Source organism: Lepidochelys olivacea, assembly GCF_965140295.1.
Source record: "Lepidochelys olivacea isolate rLepOli2 genome assembly, chromosome: 1".
Lineage (NCBI taxonomy): Eukaryota > Metazoa > Chordata > Testudines > Cheloniidae > Lepidochelys > Lepidochelys olivacea.
The window spans coordinates 235904478-235928884 of NC_140411.1; the positions used below are offsets into that span (position 1 = coordinate 235904478).

Here is a 24407-nt window from a genome sequence, read left to right on the forward strand (position 1 = left end):
TCAAAGAAGCACCTTTCTGTTTACTACCTACACTGTATATGGTGTTAAAACAACTACATTTACAATAATTTTCAACATCTTAATGTTTCCCATTCATATCTCAAAAGCCTGATTGTATTAATAGATATAGTCCATCTGTCAGAAACATCATTTTCTACACTGTTATTTTATTTGTTCTTTTGGCTATCTTCCCAAAGAAACATATCAATATACCTTGGGCTGGATTCACTGGTCTGCTAGGTTCATTTTATGCAATGTAAGCAGTGCAAAGTGAACTTAAACAGGACAGAGAAATGCTCTACAGAATTCCCCCTGTTCAGGAGGAATTTCCCAGCTGGTGTATAGTAGACAGAAACAGTTATGCCATCTCCTGTACCAGCTCTGCCATCTGTGTCCTCTCCAACAGAGCTGTACTGCCTGGTATAAGGGGAAGGATTAAGTCAGGCATGGGATGGGGTTAGGAAGGAGACTATTAGGGGATGGAAGGGGAGTGGTCATGGTGGAGCAAAGCCATGTTCTCTGTATGCTGATGGAAGAATTTAAAATCTCCTCCTCTGCCATTTTAATTTACACCAGGGATGGGCAGAACAGAATTGAGGAACTGTGACTGGCTGACAGCCTCCCCATTAAAGGAAGATTTGACTGCAAATCACATCACGTAGCTGGCTGAAATGCTTCTAATTGCAAAATTTGGATTAAATTTCAAATTTTGATTTTTTTTGTATGAATGAATTTTTTGACTTAAATTTAAAATAAATTTCTCCCCATCCCCACCCCCTTTTTCAACCAACTATAGAGCTGGTAAAAAAAAAATGAAATTCTGAAATTTCAAATTAAACACAAAAAAGAGGGAGGGGGAATTTTGAAAAAAAAAATCAGTTTCCCCCAACTTGAGAGGAAGTTGGGAAGAAGATAGGAGGCAATATACTGATAAGATACTTCCTGCATGAACCTCAGACAATGCCAAGCTGTAATTATCTGGGGAAGAAAAAAATAAACACAAATACTTTCCTTACCTTGCCTTTGTATAATATTTTAGAAATAGGGCATACGACACAAGCTGTCCCAGCACCAAACATCTCCTTCACTCTGTTTTCCTCCAAGGCAGCTGTCAGATCACTCATGGTGATGTACCGCTCAGACACTTTAAATTCTCCCTGCGCCAGAGATCAGAAAGACAGAACCAGAGCATATGTTCTTAAAGGTCGTAATTCTTTCCTTACATTAGACACCCGTAATTGTATCACAGAGGTGATATTTTTAATGAACTCAGTTGCAGCCAGTCAATTTTCAGTTCTCATAAGGCTAAGCAAGGCCTGGTCAGTAGTTAGATGAATGACCTCCAAGAAAAACCCAAGATCTGTAAGATGTGATGATGGCAATTCACTAGGTGGCACTTTCCCCTCAAATTTGGAACTGAACCTCCACACGGTGTTCAGGAACACTGTGCAGCCGCAGCAGAACTTTTGGATGAGATATAAAACAGAGGACCTGTATGCCTTTGATCATTGCTGAGCTTACAGCACTTTGTGCATGAGAACTTGTATGCAAGTACAGATTTGGAATCTGAAAGAATACAGGTGCTAGTGCATTATATCTATGGCTGGACTTGAGGCTGCACCTTGGTTGCTCAGAATGAAGGTGGAGACACATGGCCTATAGGTGGTGGAACAAGGAGCTGATGAGTAGAATGTAGATGGGGTGATGAATGACAATTGCTTATTTCCTTACTTTAAGCCAACTGTATTAACGGGATATGGGGTCTGGCAACTCTCACACAAAGTTAATGAAGATTTTTGTGTGGGAATACCAATTGGGAACTAGTTAAACAGACTGCATGTGGCTCTGTGGAACAAAGGCTAGTGTTTGGGTGGTTTGGCCCAGACTTTTTAATTTTAACATGCTTCCCCAGTTCATATTTGGTTTAAAGGATCAGGTGGAACTGTGAGCCATTACTTGAATGCAATAAATGAGTTATTTTCATAACAGTGTATCTCACGGTTGTTAAAATTGCTACTATTGAGGGACAAGGCAAACACCCACCCACTTGCGTGCCAGCTCCAAGATGCTCTGCCTCGTCACTCCAGGAAGAATGATGCCATCTAACGGTGGGGTTGCCAGTTCCTCTTCTGTTGAACCAAAAATACAAACAAAATAAAATATTTAAATGAGAGCAGAAATATCAGATACCAACATGCAATATCCGATATCATAAGATACAAACATTGGTTAGAATTTCAGAGGCAGTTTCTAAATTGCACAAACTCAGTTGGATGCCACCCGTTTTGAATCTATGCATATATCTGAGGGCAGGTCTACACTACAGCCTACGCTGATACAACTTACATAGCTTAGGGGTGTGAAAAAGCCCCCTCGAGTAACGCAAGTTTCGTGCTACTTCACCAACTTTGGAATCATCAAATTTGATCATGTCTGAATGTACATACTCCTCTTATTAGTGAAAAGAAGAAATAATATGGGCCTCAATATGAAACCCTGTGACACACTTGATACTGTTCCGTCTTCAGAGGCTTTACCATGAATGGTGGAGCAGGATGTGTATAAGATCCAAAATATACTTTGGTTGCTGTGAATTATTTTGAAAGCTTGCCAGGCCAGCTGCCAAACAGCATGGAGTTGATAGAATATGAGAACCTGCAAAATGTTTTAAACTGCCAGCTTTATATAATTTTGTCAAGTCTGCATATTATGTCTACCAGCCTGGGGTCACCTAGAGGAGCATCTGCCTCCCTTGTAGCATGTCATCATCTCCGTCTGGTACCATGTGTGTACCAAATGTGGCTCCATACGCATTCAGCTTGCCCATCTCTGGGAACTCGGACGATGAGCTCACAAACCCCATTTGTCTTTTCATGGGAGAGACATTTTGATAAGCTGTAAACTCCTGGATTTATATTAGCACATAGGAAAAACAGCCCTGTGTGGGAAAACTTCCTCTTCGTCTGCTTTTATTGATTTTTATATATATTTATTTGTATTGCGGTAACTTTCCAGAGTCCCCCATGATTTATGGAAACAAATGCTTTAACTTAGTTGACGAACATCACATAAAGACCATAGTTTTGCTCCCAGCACTTTTCCTGACGCTGACAGGCTGTGAAGATCACATTTACAGTGCCCTGTCCAGATCCAGGGATGATGGTTCCCACAAGATAGGTGTTAAGTCAATTCCGTATGACCAGTGCAATAATTTCCCCAGCAACAGAGAGAAGGGAAATGCCCTAGTAGTTATCAGAGTTTGCCCATTCACCCTTACGTTTATAGAGGTGGACAACGGGGGCGCCTTTGAAATTCTGTGGCACTGCCTCTTGCTCGATTTTTTGTTCATCTTTGGAAAGTTTCTTTCTGTTATTCCATCCTTCCATGAAGGGATGATGGCCAGAGTGGTGGGAAATGGGGAGATATCAGACCCCTTTCTGGTCACCAGTGGCACAAAACACTGTTGTCTGTGCTGGCTGCCACAGTCTTTTCCATCCTTCTATTGGCTATGCTTATGGATGCATTTCATGACACTGACAGAGGAGTATTTACCCAGCTCTGCAGTGTTATAAGCTGTTTAATTTTCAACGCTTCGGTTCTTGCATGAAAGTGGCAGATTTACACATTAAGGAGCTTTAATTTGCTGATTACTGTGCACCAGTTGCTCACTCGATTGATGATGTTCAATTAATAACTGATCACTTTACTTGTACAGTGAATCACTTTGGTTTCACAATCAATCTAAAGAAAACTGAAGTACTGTACTGTAACAGGATCCATGACCCACCCCTCTTCCTGGGACCTGCTTGCTGCCCCAATAAGGCTCAGAGAGGCTTCAGGATTGTGCAACACCCATGTCTTTATTTACTTACAGTTATCCCACCACCAGTGTATCTATTTACAAGCCTTGCAGGATTACTCAACCTCTTTTACAGGCAGAGTCAGCCTTCAGCTAGGAGGCCGTCCGTCCGTCCGTCCGTCCGTCCGTCAGTTCGTTCGTTCCCTGACTGACTTCTCCCTGGCTGCCCCTCAGCCTTCTCTTCTGGCTCCCTCCCAGCCTTTATAGCCCTTGGCTTGTCAGGCCAGCAGGTGTTGCCAATCCTAAGGCCAGCATCAGGCCTTTTCCATCAGCCCCAATCTGCTTCCCTTGCTTGGAGCTGACTTGGCAGGGGCTAATTAGGTGCTTTTGCACCAGCACCTTGCTACATGTACCAACACATGTCAGGGGATGCAGTTGTCTACCCAATTATTAAGATCAAGGATGGTCTTCTCCAGTCCATGGAGAAGTTCTGCTACCTAAGGAGTATGTTGTCACAGAATGCCACAACTGATGAGAAGATTACCGATTGCATAGCCAAGGCCAGCTCTGCATTTGGAATGCTGTCACACCACTTATGGAATTACAGGGGTGTTAAGATAAGCACTAAGCTAAATGTCTATTAGGCAGTCATGCTGGACAACATATTGCTGCTATATTAGGAAACTCGATCAGTTCCATATGCACGACCTTCGGTCTGTTTGCAGGGTCAATTGGTGAGACAAGAAATACTCAATTATTGTCAGAGGGCTGACATTCAAAGCATGCTCAAAAAAAGCTCAGCTATGCATTGGTCTTGGCATCTCGTTTGTATGGCAGACTCAAGAATACCCAAGGCCATATTTTCTGGTCAGCTACAGGAAGGCACCGGCTCTCATGGTGGCCAGTACAAACAATATAGACACACTGAAGTCATGCATGAAAGCATATCAGCCAATCCCAGTCACTGGGAAACAACAGCCCACAACAGAGCAAGGTGGCAGCAGACTTGTCATGTTGCTGTTAACTGCTTTGAAGCAAGGTGCATCATCAACACCCGAGGTGAAAAACATGAACAGCGCAAAGCAAGGCCACAACAGCCTGCAATGGTCATGGACGCTCTTGTCTGTCCCCCATGTAACCAGGCTTGCAATTCTCACGTTGGTCTGAACTCACATATACGTGTTCATTTATAGTGTTTGCTGAATGCTCATATGTTGACACTGATGTGAGACTCCATTGTCATTACTGCAGTAGCACTGAGAGGCCAGGGCCCCGTTGTGCGAGGCACTGAACAAACATGTACCAAAGAGACCATCCCAGATCTGGGGAGCTTAACATTGAAGTGATTTTAAAATTGCATTTTACTGAACAACATAAGCTTCAAGTCTTTCATGCAAGTTGTCAAGGTTGAATCCCCACTCTGGCACTTCGAGTGCAGAAGATGGGGGCCAGCAAGGATTTTAAAAATTAATACTGGCCAATTGTATTAAACTCCCAAGGTTACAGCTTTTCTCTGACCTTTGCTTGGTAAACGCTGCCACCACCCAAATGCAAAAAACCCTAGGAAGGAGCACTTGGGAATTCCTCCCTCAAGCCCATTCACCCCCCTCCCCCCAGGGAAGAACTGAGAAAGAAAACAAAGGAAATTAGCTGTTGCTACCAGCTAATCAAACAACATGCACAAACCTCTTAGGACACCAAAAATCCAATCCTGTTTTTTAAAAAAGGTAAATTTTATTAAAAACCAAAAGGAAGAATATACACCTGGAACTTAGGCTTTTCCTAGATTTTAAAAGAGCAATTCTAAAAATTAAGCACCCAAAATAGCTTTCTTGGAGGTTACAAGCATACAAAAACATCTGGGGTTAGTACAGAGGAGTCCACAAGCCAAAATAAAGAAATAAACCTGATCAGGTTTATCTAAACATTCCTAATTTACTTACATATTTGGGGGATTTCAAATAAGTAATTCTAGGTATGATCTGATTTCTCATACCTGGCTTAAAGCTTTACACAGCGTTCCTGCTGCCCTCTGTTCCCCTCTTTCCTGGAGAGACACAACAGACATAAAGGGAAAGCTTCTTTCCCAATTTTAAAAAGTTCTAGCTCTTTTGGTCAGGTGCCCACTCCTTTTCTTTTACCTGTGGGCTTGTTAACCCTTTACAGGTAAAGCAAGCAGAGAACAGACACCAAGAGGGATTTTATAGCTAACTGGCTGGCTGGGTGTCCATAAAAGGGAGCTACACCCCCTTCATTTATCACACAAGTATTTATGAACATGCACTGATTGATGCATATTGGATGAATTTAGGGCTAGGTAAATTACTATAACACTGAGAAAAACACCAAAATGTTTGCAGGGGTGGGGCCACCAAGAGAACTTCTGGGTCACATAGGCCTCAGGAAGCTCTGGGGTCCATACCCTATAATCCTCTTCTCTCCTTCCCTCTGTGTCGCTCTCTCCTTCATTTTTTTCCTCTTTTCCTCACACTTTCCTTTCACCCCAGGTCTCCATTCCATTTTTCCCTCCCTGTTCCAAATTGCTACTTGCTGCCAGGCCCTCTGCCCCTCTCTTTTTTCCCCTTTTTCTGTCTGTCATCCCATAAATTTGTCAATCTCTCTGTCACTCTCTACAAAAAGAATCCATCCCTTTAGGATCACTGTGCATCTAACAGCCCACACTGTGTCACCAGCAAACTTCAAGCTCCACCACCACATGGCACTTTCTGCAGCACAAACAATGACCATTTTAACAAGCATCAAACTCTATTTTTCACACATAAGAGCATTACTTTGAACTTCTATGAGTCTTTTCATCTGAGGCAGGGCTGGATCGAGGGGCAGGCGACCACCTGGGGTGCCGGCCTGGAGGAGCACCGGGCTCGGGGTGCCATTTTTGTTGTTAGTGACAAACGGGAAAATAGAATGTTTGAAGTAAAATGTTTCAGGTATTCTGTATGTGGATTCATTTTTCACTAACCATCTAGAATGTTCTGGACCTTCGTAGAATCTCATGGAACCTTCCAGACTTTCTGAGAGGTACATTTTCCTCGAACCTCCTAGAATGTTGTCAGCTATGCCCTTGTAGGTATATAAGGGGCGGGGCATTGCCAGTCAGTCAATGAGATATAAGAATGAAGATTTACAGATCCTTGTGTGCAAATTTATATCTAATATAACAGGGATAAATCATGCATGCAAATTGTGCATCAAAGTGGTGAAACGGGCTATAAATGCAATAAAAAAGAAGATATTCAAAACTTTAATGGAGGGGGGAGCTGAAGATGCACCTCGCCTGAGGCGCCATGTGGTCTAGGGCCGGCCCTGATCTGAGGATTCCAAAGAACTTTTAAGGAATTAAGCATCCCATCACTCCTATGAAGTAGGTATTATTCTTCCCATTTTATTGATGGGATAACTGAGGCACAGAGCTAAATAATTTGCCCAAGATCACATAGTGGCTTAATGGTTCAGCCAGAAATAGAACCCAGGTGTCCTGACTCTTTGCACCAACCATTCTCAACACTGCCTCTGTATACTGGAAAATATAAACAGATTCCATGGTGTACAGCCCCCATTTGGTGTATTCCCTAGACTGTACACTTGTTTTGATTTTAAAGGTCTTCATCTCTGCCAAGCTAAGCCCCTTGATAGGAGAAACAGACATTTCATTTAACATGCTTTCCACTCCTGTCACCCTTTGTCTCTCAACGTTATGTGCTGTGAAAAGGTAGGCCTGGAGGATCACATGGTGATCAAGCTTTACATTTGGTAAACATGGAAACCTTCCTAGGTATATGTCACTCTCCAAATATGCCACTGATGAAAGCAGTATTTCATGAATGGAAACTACTGAGCTCAGTTATTCCTGGAATAACAGTGATCCAGATTTAGCTACATTCAGCCAGAGCAATGCTAAATGTACAGGATCAGCATAATGTGTGTCATGCAAATTTACCAGAGGCTATTGGGCAATTTCCCCCTCCCCCTACCACCAGTATGAATGAGACATTTTCTAGGATCCGCCCAAGACTGGAATGTTAGACACCTCTTTTGTCCAATACCAGGGATAAATTGATCTAGAAACGGCTTGCAGTAAAAATGGACCCTCATTTGAAGCACTGCTGAAATCAGTCCCCATCTAGTGCATTCATGAGGGAACACAAAAAACATAGCACATACACACAGAGTTTACATTACTCCCTGCACACACAATGAGGTGTATGTTCCTGATGCTTAAACCGTACCCATGATTTCTAGTTCCAAATCTCACTATTTCTATGTTTAATCCCCCCCCCGCCCCACTGCAATATATGCACAATGAAACAAACAAAACAAGGACCCCCTAAGTAGCATTTAGGGTGACCAGATGTCCCGATTTTACAGGGACAGACCCTATATTTGGGGCTTAGTCTTATATAGGTGCCTATTACCTCCCATCCCCTGTTCCGATTTTTCACCCTTGCTATCTGGTCACCCTGGGACCAGTAGCATTCCTTATGAAGAGACAGAGCCAACAGCAGTCACTTTTTGCCACGGTGCATGCGGGTAGACAGTTATACACTGGCGCGCATTTTCTTGGTGGCAACATTTTTATGGGGCCCTAAGTTGTAGGTGTTTTAGGTCTTACCCAGGCTGCTTAGTAATACATTGCTAAATAGCTAATTGCCCGTTCAGTGCAAGTGATCATAGCATGTGTAATGGCAGGTCTGTTTTGGAATAGGGTTGGCATATATTTAGGCTGGATGGCATGAACAGCAGATTGTTTGTTCCACCCATGTCACAATGATACTATTCAGTAGTGCACTGGTAACACACTGGTATTGCAGCTGGATAACTTCTGCTTATTCCTGGTCGAAAAATAGAACACTGAATGCTAACCAACTTCTTGTTCATGCTGTCCAAATGGGCCAAATTCCTTGCTGGTGTAACTCCACTGAAGGTGCACGTGAGGAGTGAATTTGGCCCAATGGCTACAATATCTAATCCACTGTGATGAAATATTAAATAATAAAATTCACGTACATAGCATCATTCACTTGATCTCAGCAAGTTTTTTAGAGCTAGGTAAATATTATCCCTATTTTACAGCTGTATAAACTGAGACACAGAGACATTTAAGGGATTTGCCCAAGAATCAGCAGTCAAACTGGAAATAGAACCCAGGTATCTTGACTCACAAACCCTTATGCAAAATAAAGCACAATGCTGTTTCCATTGTGAGACATTACTAACCACCACTATAGCACTGGCAGAAAAATGGCAATGAAATGGCATTTTACAAGAGTGTGCATTGCATTAGCATAAAAAGGATCAGAGCTTGAATACCGATTTCTTGTTCTTTTGTTTCTGAGACTGGCAGATGGTGGAACAACACGTTGCCTTTATTTAGGATCTGAGCCAAAGCCCTGGGAAGTTAATGGGAGTCTATCAACTTTTATGGGCTTTGGATCAGGCCCATAGTCCTTCAAACCAGGTTACCCTTCTGTACTAGCAACCAGCTGGGGGCAGGGATAGCTCAGTGGTTTGAGCATTGGCCTGCTAAACCTAGGGTTGTGAGTTCAATCCTTGAGGGAGCCACTTAGGGATCTGGGGCAAAGCTTGGGGATTGGTCCTGCTTTGAGCAGGGGGTTGGACTAGATGACCTCCTGAGGTCCCTTCCAACCTTGATATTCTATTCTATGAACTGCAGACACAAATAATTGCATGCACAAGTGAAGGTACGCAAGTGTCTAAATACCTGGTTGCACACAGTAATTAGACAGTCAGTTGTCTAAGTGGCATAATTTCCAAGCTCGAGCCCAGCTTTAAAAATCTGGTCCTACATCTTCAAAGCAATTTACCAGGATTAAAGATGTAGAAGGATGATTGATGCGACACTTTATCTTCTAAGAGAGGGCCACTGGGAGAAAGGAGAAGCTGCTACAGTGACAATATGAACCTATCTTGCTCAGCAGGAAAGTCATGATTCAAAAGGAAGGTCAGATTGCTTTGTGGACACAGGTCATGGTTCAGGAATGGATGGGGATGCCCCTGCTAGAGGCCATGACAGAAGCCACACAAGGCGGAAGCAGAAGAGATAAAGGCGGCAGTTGCAGCCTGTCACAGAACTGCAAGGTCAGAGTCTCTGATCACCTGCCTTCTCTGCAGAGGGAAGGTCCCAAACCCCATTTCTTTGGAAGGGCCCTGCTGGAAGGAATTCTGAAGTAGTTGTGGGGGCTAGTGGGGATTGACTGAGGGGTGACTTCCCTCCTTCTACTAAAACAGAAAAGGAAGGCAATGCAGGCCACCATTCTTTGGGCCAGAACTACAAACCCCAAGAAGCATCATCCATACAACACTGACACCGGTCCTGAGATCACAACTGGCTCCCAGTCCTGAGGACTGCAACAAGCAGAGGTTTAGTGCCACATACTACTATACCTCCATCTTCATTTTCCCAGTACAGGAAAAGATTCATTGTTCCGACTTCGGTGATTTGATGATCCTCTCCATACAGCCACAGAACCTGCTGACACCCTAATTCCATAGCTTCACGCTGGGCATAGATGGAAGAACCATAATTCCTTTCAGGAACAAATGAAAAAGAGACAGATATCACTAGCTAGATGGGTATCTTCCTGCTATAAAACTTCCTAATTCTTCTACTTCTAAAAACAGCTTACATTACTTTCAGTGCCAGATTGCAAAATCTGCCTCACGATTAATGCTCTGCAGAGTAATTTCCTGCCCCTGACATGATTCCATTGGCAGCATTTAAATGAATGAACTACAAGTCACTTTGCTGCTGCAAAATAAAACTTTGAAGGGCTCAGCCAGAGTCAAGGGTTCACCATACTGCTCCATAGGGTCTGTGGACTACCTGGATAAAGCTAAAGGGAGTTTTGGTGGGCCGCCAGGGAGCTCCACTGGATCCTGGGATATAAAGGTAACCCCTGCCCCAACTGACTCATGAAAGTGTCACGTTTGTACAAGCAAAGTGGCTAACAGATTATGCAGTGAAGGCCGCAGCACTTCAAGTTTATACACATGGAAGTGGCTTAAAGCTAGTTTATTTGTAGAAGCAGAAAACCTGAAGCAGTTCAATAGGAGTCAGTTCAATAGGAAGCAGGGGATTCCCTTAGCCATACAGGCTCCCTCCCTCCCCTTAGCTCTCACTGCCTGTTGCTGCTGTCTGATGTGTAACTCTTTACCCAGTAAAAAGAAAAGGAGGACTTGTGGCACCTTAGAGACTAAGGTGCCACAAGTCCTCCTTTTCTTTTTGCGAATACAGACTAACATGGCTGTTACTCTGAAACCTGTCTTTACCCAGTGGATTTGCTGACAGAAATCTAGTCAGAAGAGATTTAAACTTAGATTTTTAACTCTGGTTTTCTTTATAACTGCATATTTCAGACATGCACACACAAATTTGCAAGATTTTAGGAAAAACAAGATGCATACTTTGATAAAAGGAGGCAGAAAATCATGAGGCACTGTGTGAACACTTTAAACTGGGATTAATTTTAACTTCAACATTTACCGACAATTACCACACTTGGGAAACTATCTGGTAACTCTAGGTAGTTGTTGACTTTCAACGGTGACTAAGGTAGATCAAACTTCCATATACTTTTTTCCCCAAAAAATAAGACCGGACAGAAGTTTCTCTTAGTCCCTTCCTCTTTGCAATTGCCCTTATTCCAAACTTTTGCCCTCATTCTCAAAACTTTTCATAATGTGACAACTTAACACAGAAATTGTCTTATGGACACCTTCTGTTCCATTTTCTGACAGAACAGCAGCAACTGCTTACATAGAGAAACAACATTAGGAAAGATTTCAGAGTAGCAGCTGTGTTAGTCTGTAGTCGCAAAAAGAAAAGGAGTACTAGTGGCACCTTAGAGACTAACCAATTTATTTGAGCATAAGCTTTCGTGAGCTACAGCTCACTTCATCGGCTCACGAAAGCTTATGCTCAAATAAATTGGTTAGTCTCTAAGGTGCCACTAGTACTCCTTTTCTTTTTGCGAACATTAGGAAAGCATTTGACTTGTCTTTATTTTAGCAGCTGGAATCATGAAGAGACAGCTCCACAGTCTCATGCAGCTCATTATGGACTACCAGGGGTCCACAAACTATAGTTTAACAACCTTAACCTTAGTCTATCTATGCAGGGTGAACAGATCGGCAGTCTGCCATTTTGTAGCCCATTTTGACTGGAGGTGAGATACCTCTTTTCTGGAAATGCCTTTGTTACAATTTCTGATTTGCAACATTTAATAATACAGCATCATAGCCAGGATTTTACTGAAAGGAAAAATAATCCAACAGTTAAAATATGTAATTAATGCATAATCAGGCTCTCTTACCCTCCCAATTTGCAGTCCCCCGTTCCTCCTTTCCAGGCTCTTACATATTTGGGATCTGCCCATAAGGATATTGGATTAAAGCTTCCGCTTGCAAAGTATGGGCCCACAGGACTCAGTATGACATACAGCAGGGCTTTAGTTGGCTTCTTGACTCCAAGAGAAGGCTGCACAGTAAAAGAAACACACATAGTTTTTGCTTTGTTTTCTTCTTCATGTCACAGTTTAGATTTTCTGAGTTATCACTTTCAAAGCACCTGCCGCAGGTGGGTGCTCCATCACCAGTCAAAGGGCACAATGCATCTGCAAAGATGCTGCTTCAAAAAACCAACCTAAGCCAGTGGTTCTCAACCAGGGGTCTGGGGTCCCCTGGGGGGTCGTGACAGGTTTCAGGAGGTTCACCAAGCATGGCCAGCGTTAGGCCCAGGGCAGAAAGCCGAAGTCCCGCTACATAGGACTGCAGCCCAGGGCACCATGCCCTACCACCCGGGCTGAAGCCAAAGCCTGAGCAATTTAGCTTCATGGTGCCCCATGGTGTGGGCCGGGCCCCAGGCAATTCCTCTGCTTGCTACCCTCTAACGCAGGGCTTGGCTTTTATATGCAGAAAAATAATTGTGGCACAGTTGGGTGGGGACTCAGAAAGAAAAAGGCTGAGAACCGCTGGCCTAAGTAACCCTTATTTTACACATGGCTTTCGTTTGACGTCATAAAAAAAATGGTTCCTAACCTTTCCGTAACTGTTGTTCTTCCAGATGAGTTGCTTATGTTCATTCCACTTTAGGTATGTGTGCACCAAGTGCACCGTTGCCAGAGATTTTTCCCTCAGTGGGGTATCTGTTGGGCTGGCTCTCGTGCCCTCTGGAGCCACATGCTCATCTGCTGGTATAAGGGGAGCCGCCGGCCTCGCACCCTCTCAGTTCCTTCTTACTGTTAACATTGACAGAGGGGTAGGAGGGTGGGTTGTGGAATGGACAGGAGCAACACATCTCAAAGAACAACAGTTACAAAAGGTAGTAACCGTTTTTCTTCTCCGAGTGCTTGCTAATGTCCGTTCCATGTTAGGTGACTCACAAGCAGTATCCCTGGAGACAGGCTCGGAGTTCATGCACATGCTGACAGCAACACTGCTCTCCTGAAAGTGGCATCATCCCAGCCCTGTTGGGTGATGGCATAGTGATATGCAAGGGTATGTACTGATGACCAGGTTGCAGCCCTGCAAATGTCCTGTGTTGGGACCTATGAGAGGGACGCTGCTGACAAAAGCTTGGGCTATTGTGGAGTGAACAGTTAAGATGACTCATAGCAAGCCCGAATACAGGCAGCTATCCAGGATGAGATCCTCTGGGCTGACACAGGTAGGTCATCCTCTCATCTTTTCCACTATTGCTATAAGGAGTTTAATCCTCTCAATATAAGAGGCGAGGTCCCGCATAATGTCCAATGAGTGAAGCTGCTGTTCCTCAGAGGTCTTGGGAGGCTTTGGGAAGAAAACTGACAGGAAAATGGCCTGGCTGTTATGGAATTGTGACACCACCTTAGGCAGGGTGGAGAGTGCAGCTGGACCTTGTCCTTGAAGGACACAGTGTAAGGTGGTTCTGATGTAATGGTCTTGATTTCAGAGACCCTTTTGGCCAAGGCAAACGCCACCAAGGAGGCAACCTTCCAAGACAGAAGCAGCAGGGGGAATGATGCTGGCGGCTCAAAGGGGAGGACCCATGAGTCTCAACAGAACCACATTTAAGTCCCACTGCGGGATCAGCTTGTGAACCTGAGGACAGAGCCTCTCCAGCCCCTTGAGAAACTGTACCATAATCTCGTGGGAGAACACTGACCTGCCATTCACCAGTGGGCAGAAGGCTGAGCTGGCTGCCAAGCACTTGACAGACATGAGGGCTAGGCCCTGCTGCTTTATGTGGAGCAAGTAGTCCAAGATAGATTGAAGGGAAGATCGGGATGGAGAGAGAGCTCGTTGAGACGTCTATGTCAAGAAGCATTTCCACTTATCCAGGTAGGTAGTCCTGGTGGACGGCTTTCTACTACCTTTCTACTACTTTCTACCTGCCAGATCTGTTCTGAGAAAGCCTGTTCCTCTGGGATCAGCCATGCAACATCCATATAGTTAGGTGCAGGGACGCAAGGTTCAGTTCAGGTGAAGCAACCGGCCACGGTCTTGTGAGATTTGATCCAGACTGAGTGGCAGCAAGAGTGGAGCTGCTACTGGGAGATTCAGGAGCGTACCAAACCAGTGGCTATCAGAATAACTCTCACCTTGTCTTGTTTGACTTTTAGGAGGACCTTGCGAACCAAGGGGATTGGGGGAAAGGCATAGCATAGGAGATCTGTGAGGAAAGCATCGGAGAGGGAGCCCAGGATGTGATCATGCAGTGAGCAAAACTGATGACATTTCCTGTTTTGTCTGGTAGCGAACAGGTCCATCTGGGGAGGCCCCCACCTTTGGAAGGTGACCCCTGGGTGAAGGGACCACTCATGGTAAGAGGAAAAGGATCTGCTGAGGTGATCCACCGGTACTTTCCGGATTCCTGGGAGATGTGACATCTTGAGATGAATGGAGTGCTTCATGAAGAAGTCCCATACACAGATGACTTCCTGACACAGGGCCGAAGATCAGGCCCCTCCCTGCTTGTTGCTATAGCAGGTATGGCCGCACTATTGTCTGTCAGGACTTGCACCACCTCGCCTGAGATCTGGGGAAGAAACACTTGACAAGCTAAGTATACCGCTCTGAGCTCCCTGACATTTATGGGCAGGGAGAGTTCTTCTTGGGACCAGAGGCCTGAGGCTGGTGAGGTGGCCTCCCTGCCCTAGGTCTGACATGTCCAAGATTAAAAGCTACCAGTGGGTTGAGACATAAAGGGCATACCCATCATTACTGATCTTGGGTCTTTCCACCATTCCAGGGAGGTGAAGGACTAGGGGAGGAACTGTTGGCACGGAGTCCAAGAGGTGTCTGCTCCAGGAATATACTGACACTAGCCACATCTGAAGGTCCCTGAGGTGCAGTCTTGCATGTTGAACCACTTAAGTACATGTCGCCATGTGCCCCTGTAGCTTCAGGCAAACCCAAGCTGTTGTAATTGGGTGGACCATGACACTGAATATCAGGTATGACATAGTCTGGACTCAGGCCTCTGGCAGGAAGGCACTGGCTTGGAATGAGTTGAGCACTGTCCCAATAAATTCTATACTCTGAGCCAGGACAAGAGTTGACTTCTGTTCGTTTATCAGCAAACCCTGTGCTCAGAAGGTGGTTTGGACCATGCTGATGTTATTCTGAACTCGAGCCTCTGACCAACTTTTGATCATTCAGTTGTCAAGATACTACCACCAGACAGGTTTCAGAGTAGCAGCCGTGTTAGTCTGTATCCGCAAAAAGAACAGAAATACTTGTGGCACCTTAGAGACTAACAAATTTATTTGAGCAAAAGCTTATCTGGGCTATAGCCCACTTCATCTGATGCATAGAATGGAACATATAGTAAGAAGATATGTACATACATACATACACACACACATATTCTCTCTCTCTATACACACACACACACAGAGTGGTTAACCCAGGACAAACAGCTACAAAATGGGGGTAGTAATTAGTCCCAGGGGATTAAAAGGCCCCTCCCTATCCACTGAGGAGAGAGAACCACAGGGCAATAAGGTTCAGCTGGAAAAGGGGTTGCTAGGGACCCAATTAGGTTCAGCTGACTCCAACTACTTGGGACTGTTTTAAACCCTCCCCTGGGTGGTAGGAGAGGGAGGGTGAGGGAGTGAGAGGAGCAGGGAAGTTGCCAGTTGGCAGCAAGACACCAGGCCTTCCCAGTAGGAGGGCTGCACTCGCTCCCCAGAAGGGAAGGAAAACAAGCACAAGGGACTGATTGAGGAGAGGAGTAGCAGGACCCTGTGCCACCTATAAGGATTTGCCTTGCCCCAAACCTGAGTCTCCAAGGCTAAAAAGGACTGAGCCTACTGAGGCGAACAAGGTATTTTGCCACAATACAGAGAACATGAAAAGGTCTTAATTAATTAGCCTCTTACTCCACCTTTTCATATATATATATAGATAGAGATATCTATATCTATCTCTTCTTACTATATGTTCCATTCTATGCATCCGATGAAGTGGGCTTTAGCCCACGAAAGTTTATGCTCAAATAAATTTGTTAGTCTCTAAGGTGCCACAAGTCCTCCTGTTCTTCTTACCACCAGACACTTAGTGAAACCCCCCAGGGGGCTGCCGATAGGCCAAAGGCAAGAGTGGTGAATTGGTACTGGTGCTGACCCACGACAAACCTGGGAAATCTTCTGTGGCCATGGAAGATAGAAATGTGAAAATGTGTCCTTTGAGTTGAGGGCAGCGTTCCAGTCTCCTGGATCCAGGAAGAGAATGACAGAGGCAAGGGAGACCATGCAGAACCTCAATTTCTTGAGATAACTGTTGAGGCGACGCAGGTCCAGAATAGACCAGAGATTCCGTTTGGCCTTTGGAATTAGGAAAATAATCCCAAAGTGAAGTAAAACCCCTTTCCTCTTCCGTCTTGCGAAACCTTCTCCACAGCCCCCAGTCATAGGATGGATTGCACCCCTTGAAGGAGGAGTTGCTTGTGAGATTTTGGGTCCCTGAAGAGAGATGCGGAAGGTGGGTGGGATTGACAGAGGGATAAAAACTGAAGGGTATAGCCGACTGTCACTGTATTTAGAACAGTCCAATGTTATGTATGACCACGCTGGGCTGAAGTGGGACAGACATTCAAAAAATAAAAGGGGAGATGACTCTGAAGCAGTGACAGGTATAATGCCCTTAGGCATACCTTCGAAAGGCCTGCTTGGGCCCTCCAGAGTACCTCTGAGATCCCAGCTGGGAGGCTGGGGTGGACAGGAGTGGCTGCTGGTGCCACTTATAACATCTCCCTTTTCTTTTGTTGGGTTCTTATCTTGGAGATGCTGAGAAACAAGGAGGCTGCTGGGACCTGAAGTGCTTCCTGGAAGCTAACGGAGCATAAAGGCCTAAGGATCGTAGGGTGGCAATTGAGTCTTCAGGCCATGAAGTCTTGTGTCTGTCTGCTCTGAGACTAGAAAGGAGCCTTCGAAGGGGAGGTCCTGGATGAACTGTTGGAAGCCCCAAGGACTGGAGCCAAGAACTATGCCTCATGGTGACAGCGGAAGCCTTTGTCCTGGCTGTTGATTCGGCTGCATCCAGAGCTGCCTGGAGAGAAGTCCTGACCGCATTCTTTCCCTCTTCCAAGAGGATAGTGAACTCCTGCCTTGAATATTGGTGCTGGGAGTCTTTAAATTTAGCCAGGGAGTCCCAAAGACAATCAAAACTTGCTGGTTAGAGATAGTAGTTGAAGGCTACCCATTGAATAAACCTTTCTTCCAGTTTCTTGGTGTCTTTTTGTTTAGGGGTAGCGCTCAACTGGCCCTGCCTGCCTGTAATTTTGTAATGTTAGTAAGTTTAAAGTACTGATAGAAGCCACATCATAACCTACTTGCAAGAATTCAGAAGTTTATTCAAGGGACATATTAATGGCTGTCATATGTATATGAAGAACCAATCCTCTGTGAATTTATTAGAGTATCTATACAATCGCTTTACAGGCTCCTTCCTCCTTGAGAGCTTGCCTCTCGTGCATGGAGCCATCATCACCGGGGTGAAGAGTTTGCTCCCAGGCAAAGTCTAAAATCTGTTGAAAGTGCCATTGCTTGTCCACATGGTATTTGACAGACCACTAGTTTGGATTGAGTGAACCATGCTCAAACTGGCTGTGTGGAAGCAGTAACTATGACATTAGTCCCATTTTTTTGGACCTCTGTATGTAACAGGAAGACAGATAGAAACTTGCTTAACAGTAAGAAAATACAGTACTTCCATTTAAATCTTGTTAGGAGTCTTGTCATGGTGAAGAGGTCATTGTTGGGAGCTGGTGAAATGAACTCTTCTGTTTACCTTTTGCAAGTCAGAGCAATTTTTCTGCTTGATATGGGTAAAGGCCCAATCAGTGTGGAGTAACCTGAAACAATTAGAGCACTTTACTTGCCTAATGAAGCCCCACATTGAAGAATCACTTCATATTAATACTGTGCACTTACTTCAGGGAGATAATTTCATTGATGGTCTGCAAGTGCTTTACAAACATTAAGTTAACAAAGTCCCAACACCTTTGTAAGGCAGCTAAGTATTACAAAGACTATTTACAGATGGGGAAATTGAAATGAAATGACTTGCCCAAGGACAGACAGGAAATCAGTGGCAGAATTGGGAACAGGAATCACACCCTGATTCCTAGTCCTATAATCTAGCCAGTAAGCCTTAAAGTTTTCCCTCCTATGAAAACTTACAAGAAACTAAAGTGTTCATAAGAATCAACTCCCTGTATCCAAATTGTTTTACCGACATTGTAGACTTGCTTCAATCACACCAGCAAGCAATTTGTGTATATGCAAACAGAGGAGCTGCAATGCAGGTGAAGTTCATCCATGAATGAGGAAAAATTCACCTATGAGAGAGTAGCACTTGGGACTCCTCCAGAGGGGAACAACTTTAAATTACCTTTTGGTCTTTAAATTACCTTGCCAGTGGGAGACCATGACATTCAGTCATTGAATTACCATGCATATCTCCCATAGCCTTTTCTCTAAATTACTTTTCAAAATTTCAATGCATACATTGCTGTGTAACTAGCTGGTCTCCTTTTCCTACAAAACCTCAACTGAAATATTCTACATAGAAAAAAATTTACAATCATTCACACAGACCAAGTGAAAAATTGTCTTACACCTAATGATCTGAACAAATTTGTCCACTAGATGGTGCTGTGCTCAATGTAAATGAGCTGTAGTAAAATGAGGCTCCACAGAGTGGAGCATTTTCTAGGTAAATCAATGTGCTAATGGCAAAGAGAATTTAACAGTCACAGGTAGGCAATCATTGGAAAAATGTTTTGGACAAAACACTGTTAAAGATTTTTCCCATCACTGAAATTAGCTTATATGTTCTGCTAGCTGTATAATTCTCACTTGAATTTATAAAGATAACACTATTCTCACTGGCAGCCAAACAGACAGTCTGCTTTACTGTTTCTGCTACAATTATAATATAGTTTATCACACTTTGGCCAGCTTATCACTTGGCAGCAACCCATGGGGAACCCACAAAAGAGACTGATTTGTTATCAAACTTCTGACTCCTCTTTGAATTGGTGAAACCTGGGTGCATTTATGCTTCAGCAGCAGGAGTGAGTGCAAACCTACCAACCAATCTGTAGTAGAAAAGCAGGACATGGAAGGAATACTGTGATTAGTGAGTATTCAGAGGTATGACGGGGAAGGGTGGTATATGAATGGAACTCTTGGAACAATGAGTATGTATACAAACACAAAAAAGGTACATGCAAATATGCTGGAGAGATTATACTGTGACATTGCTTTAAATGTGCAAGACTAAAAGCTGCCACAGGGTCCCACATTGAATGAACAAAAAAATCCAACTACACCAGTGCTTCCAAATTGGTGGCCAAAAGGTCTTTGATTTAATATATATAATATAAAATACAAACATACAACAAACACGTATATGAGACTATAGTACAGATATTGCCAAGGGCATAGCAACTTCTCAAATCATTCTTAAAAAGCAAAAAAGGTTAGGTTTTTCCTTGATTATCCAGATAGTCAAGTTATATTATCTCTTCTGTTGGCAGACTAAGAAAAAGAGGCTGATGATTGAATGGGTGATGAAGACTGAACTGTCTCGTCCCCCCGAGAGATCTTCACTCCAAGATGTGGGTGAGGCGTACAAGCTTGTGCTGATGCTGTCCATATTACATATGTTCGATGTATAAATAAAGGACATCTGTCCAGGCCAGGCCAGCATCTTTCATGACCACTAAATTCACTTTAAATGAATTTAGGAAGAAAAAAAGAACAGATGCCATTTGATTTGTATTGGGGGGAGTTAAGCAATGAGATTCCATTGAAGCCAAATGTGGTTAATCTATTTTCTAACATGCTACTTTTGAAAGCAATCATTTACATACCAGAGACAGGGAGAAAAAGTAAAATATAGTTAACCAAGCAAGGCCTGCCATTCATAAAACTCGTGGCACTACATTCACTAGTGCATTATGGGTACTTTGCACTCTGCTGGCAATGCAAAGGTGCCATAAACCAACTTTGATTGGCCTGTTAAACCAAATGTATAGAAACTGTACATGGCCAGAGAGACACAAATCAGCCATAGAATGCTGGTGAATATATCCCAATGCTTCAAAATAAAAAGATCTGTATAGAATGTTTATTATGAGTTGAATTACAGCAGGGTTTACAGGCCTCAACTGAGATCAGGGCCCCATTGTGATGGGCACTGTACAAACATAAGGGACAGTCTCTGCCCTGACAAGCTTACAATCACTGCTCTAGCCTAAGTGCCAAAATATGGTTGCCACTCCAGCTGTAGAAAGAGAATTAAATACTTTAGTCTCCTTGCCATGGTCAATTACACAGCATGGATTTCAAGAGGTTAAGATAAGAACAAAGCAATGAAAATGTATATAAAACTCAGAAGAAAACATTTTTTTTCCACACCTCTGTTCCAATTAAAGTAGGGCGGATATACAGGCTTGCAGATGTAGAGTGCGGGACCCACTCTTTTTCCACTTCCACAAGCTTCCGGATGCACTCTAAAAGCTCCTCCTTGTCAAAACACTGAAAGAAAGAAAGAAAGAAAGAAAGAAAGAGAAAGAAAGAAAAAGTTATGCAAACATTCTAATAGGAACTTTTAATCATGATGAAAAAGTGTTTGCAGACTATAGAAGTCCACGTGATTCTAACATCACCCTTGGTGTGTAATAAGATACAAGGGAAAAGGCCACGTGATTTTAAGTGCCAAAAAATGAGCAGTCTTAAGATCCTTCATGATATTGTGAAATATATTTCACAAACACAAATAAAGAACCAGTGGGATTACTCACCTCCAATTCTGTTGTAGAAAGCACACTGTAAAGAATTCAGTGTGTGGAAAGAACTCAGTGTGTGTATGGGCAATCCCCTAATTTTTCAGGGTCACACAGAGTTTAAAGCCAGAAGGGACCACCAGATCACCTAGTCCGACCTCCTCTATAATACAGGCCACTAAACCCACACAGTTCCCTCTGCACTGAGCCCAGTAATCTGGATTAGACTAAAATATTACAGCCCACAGGAGACAACACTATTGTGTGCCATAGGCAGAAAAAAGGAGGCATCAAGGTGTACCAACGCCCAATGCCCCTCAGTGGCAGGGTATTGATTAAGTGAGATATACCTGGATGATCCCAGCAGTTTGTTCCCAGAGCTTGGACCGGAATTTAAGGCCTGTGAATTTTCAGAGTATTGTGGATAATGAACATTTCACTATAGAATTCCTATATACAATATCACCATAAAAAGCATGACAAGGAACACACAGGCCAGGGTGCAACTATTAGGAGCACATAACTTGCCCTGCTAAAGCTCATCAGCATGGTGATAAACTTGGGGCACCAAGGGGCTACAGGACTTGACTAAGGTCACAAAGCAAGTCAGCAGCAGAGCCAAAAAATAAAACTCTTACCTTGAAGACAGCCACTGAAAACAATGGGTTAAATTCTACTTGTGCAAGCCTATGGACTTCCATAACTGTAAAAGAGGGTACCATTTGGCCCACTGTCTGTATATAAATGTTTAGAAGGATGTGTGTATTATATGCCTTCAGCTTCTAAAGGATTGATTAATCCCCCGAACTTTAATTTCCATCAGTGGGGAAGAAGGGCAGCAAGGAAAGATGGAGAAAATGAACCTTCATCTTTGTGCCAATGATCTAGCACAGGGGTTCTCCAAACTATTTTTTGCCGGGCCCCCCTTTGAAAATATTTCAGGATGTGATGACACTTCCCCCTGCCCACATGCCACCCTTACTTCTGCGCTGCTGCTGGCCAGCCGCCCAGCTCCGAAGGCAGCGCAGAAGTAAGGGTGGCAATACTGCAACCACTCTACAATAGCCTTGTGACCCATTTTTGGGTCGGGACCCCCAGTTTGAGAAACACTGATCTAGCAGAAGAGTTCATTTCACTGGCTCCCTACAATGAGCTCTTCACCATGACAAGACTCCTAACAAGATTTAAATGGAAGTACTGTATTTTCTTTGTAGTCAGCAAGGGTTTATAGCTCCTGCGCACTTCAAAGCCTCACACCCTAAAAATAAAAATGTTTTTCTAACCCAAGGAAAGAATGAGCTTCAGTTACATACTGGCAGCGTTGCTCGCGCCGCTGACCGCAGCATCCTGTCCATGTTGAGCGTTGGGCGGAACAGGCGGATTTTACCATCCACTCCTCGATAAGCCTTCATCCCTTCAAACAGCTACCAACCCAAAAGGAGAAAGGACCCAAATGAAAATTGTGCTGGGTTATCTCATGACCACCAATACAAAAATAAAACATGCCCTTTGGAAGTAACAGAGCTTAACACTTCCATAAACACTTTACATCTTCAAAGTACTGTATGAATTCTAACTAATCTTTGCGGCACCCCTGTGAGGTAGATAAGTATTATTACTCCCATGTTACTACCTGTTAGAGTAGTTGTCTACTCTAATCTGTCCCTGGGGACTTTGGTGATAATGTCATTATCCTGAGCTGGTTCCAACAGTTAAAATCTGTTGCATGGGTGAGACTTTATGATACCCTCATACCCTGACTAATGCCTAGGACCGATCCCAAATAGCATCTTCCCCTATGGAAAAGTCCTACAGAATTTAACAAAGTATGATAAATTTCCTTTAGGGCTCCACCTGATGTGTGCCTATGCTGAAGGAAAATTAAGGAAGCCCTTAAAATCCCTTGATCCTGTTTCAGCTGGCCCTTGCTCCATCTGTCTCCCAACATACCCCTATGTGGGGAGAGAGGGTGGAATGGGCGGAGGACACAGGTGGCACAGAAGTCAGCTCCTTCAGCTTTATGCCGGAAGAAGAATTCAAGAATTCTTATGGTCAGAATCTAGCTACTTTGAACCATGAGAACAGACTGGGGAAATCTAGCCCATAGTTTTTTGGACCATCCTATAGAATGTAATAGAAAACTATATCCCTGTGACCGAATAGTTCTAAAAACATACTGAAACAATACAATTCTTTAAGTTCTATGAGTTGTTTTTTAGAGTAGTTTCTATAGAACCTAAATGGTTTAATCACTATTACATTCCACAGCACTTTTCCATAGGGTTAGTACAGTAGAGGACTATCAAAGGCTTTAATGCAGCTTCCAGGACACAGTGAGGTCTTGTCCACACCACAAATTTTAGTTGTGTCATAACTGGGTCACAGGACAACCCAGTGTAGTATAAACAGAGCCTCAGTGATTTTCCCGAGGCCGTACACCAATTAAGTGGCAGAGCCACCATTAGAACTTAGGGCATCTTGCTTCTCAACACCATTCTCAGTGCTGTGGACCACGCCAGCTTCCACTTCATTAAAACTTCTTGCACAAATTTAAAAGGCAACCATCCCACAACAAAATTTGACACTGTAGCCAGAGAACAAAATGTACCTTTAATAAACCACGGCATAGCTGATAGAGGAACTTTAATAGGATTTTTTACTGGACTAGCAATCAGCTAATACTGTAATTTTCTTATTGTGCCAAATTGTGGTTATTACAAAACAGCTGTTTTCCCCAATATGCATTTACAGAATGTTTTATGAGAGAAAGAGGAAGGAATGTTAGTCTAAGATATGATCAGTGGTTTCAGAGAAGCAAGAATCACATCATTATTGCAACATAAAGATTGCTCAAGCTTTTAAATCTTTTTCTCCATGGATGGATGCTTGTCACTTTTCAGAGCACAGAAAACCTTTTCACTTGTTAAAGAAAGAGTACCTGCGGTGTGTTCTGGGAATGCCCAGCTCTAATAAAAGCAACTGCTGTAATTGCTTGCTGGTTTTTATACAATTTGCTGCTGCAAACTGTTGCAGGGCTGCAAATGCGTGCACACTATATCATCTGGCATCTGTAAATCACAGGAGCTGGATCCAGAGGCTAGCAGATCCAGGATATCACAGTGTATCATGGAGGGCAAGGAGAAGGGAGGGAGGGAATGCCAAATTCATCATTTTGAATATACCCACTGTGTATTCATTGAGCCACACCATTGGGACCAGATTCTCCTCTGTCTCTCCTCTTGGCTAGAGGAAACGTGATGCAACAAAAGTAAAAAATAAAAAATGGAAAAAAATAAG

The 24407-nt window shown here is 43.6% G+C and overlaps 1 protein-coding gene across 4 annotated transcripts in view; it reads right to left on the minus strand.

Moving 5' to 3' along the window:
- Positions 1-24407, minus strand: part of BCAT1 (branched chain amino acid transaminase 1) — a 108499-nt gene that overhangs the window by 16340 nt on the left and 67752 nt on the right. For 3 of the 4 annotated variants that reach the window (XM_084620334.1, XM_084620333.1, XM_084620336.1), the window contains exons 4-10: positions 24297-24353; positions 22424-22534; positions 20743-20862; positions 12151-12314; positions 10223-10365; positions 2044-2129; positions 1017-1157 (exon numbers count right to left, since the gene is read on the minus strand). In XM_084620334.1, coding sequence (XP_084476460.1) covers positions 1017-1157; positions 2044-2129; positions 10223-10365; positions 12151-12314; positions 20743-20862; positions 22424-22534; positions 24297-24353 — 822 coding nt within the window. The remainder of the gene's footprint in view (positions 1-1016; positions 1158-2043; positions 2130-10222; positions 10366-12150; positions 12315-20742; positions 20863-22423; positions 22535-24296; positions 24354-24407) is intronic. The other variant, XM_084620335.1, reaches the window with a different exon arrangement.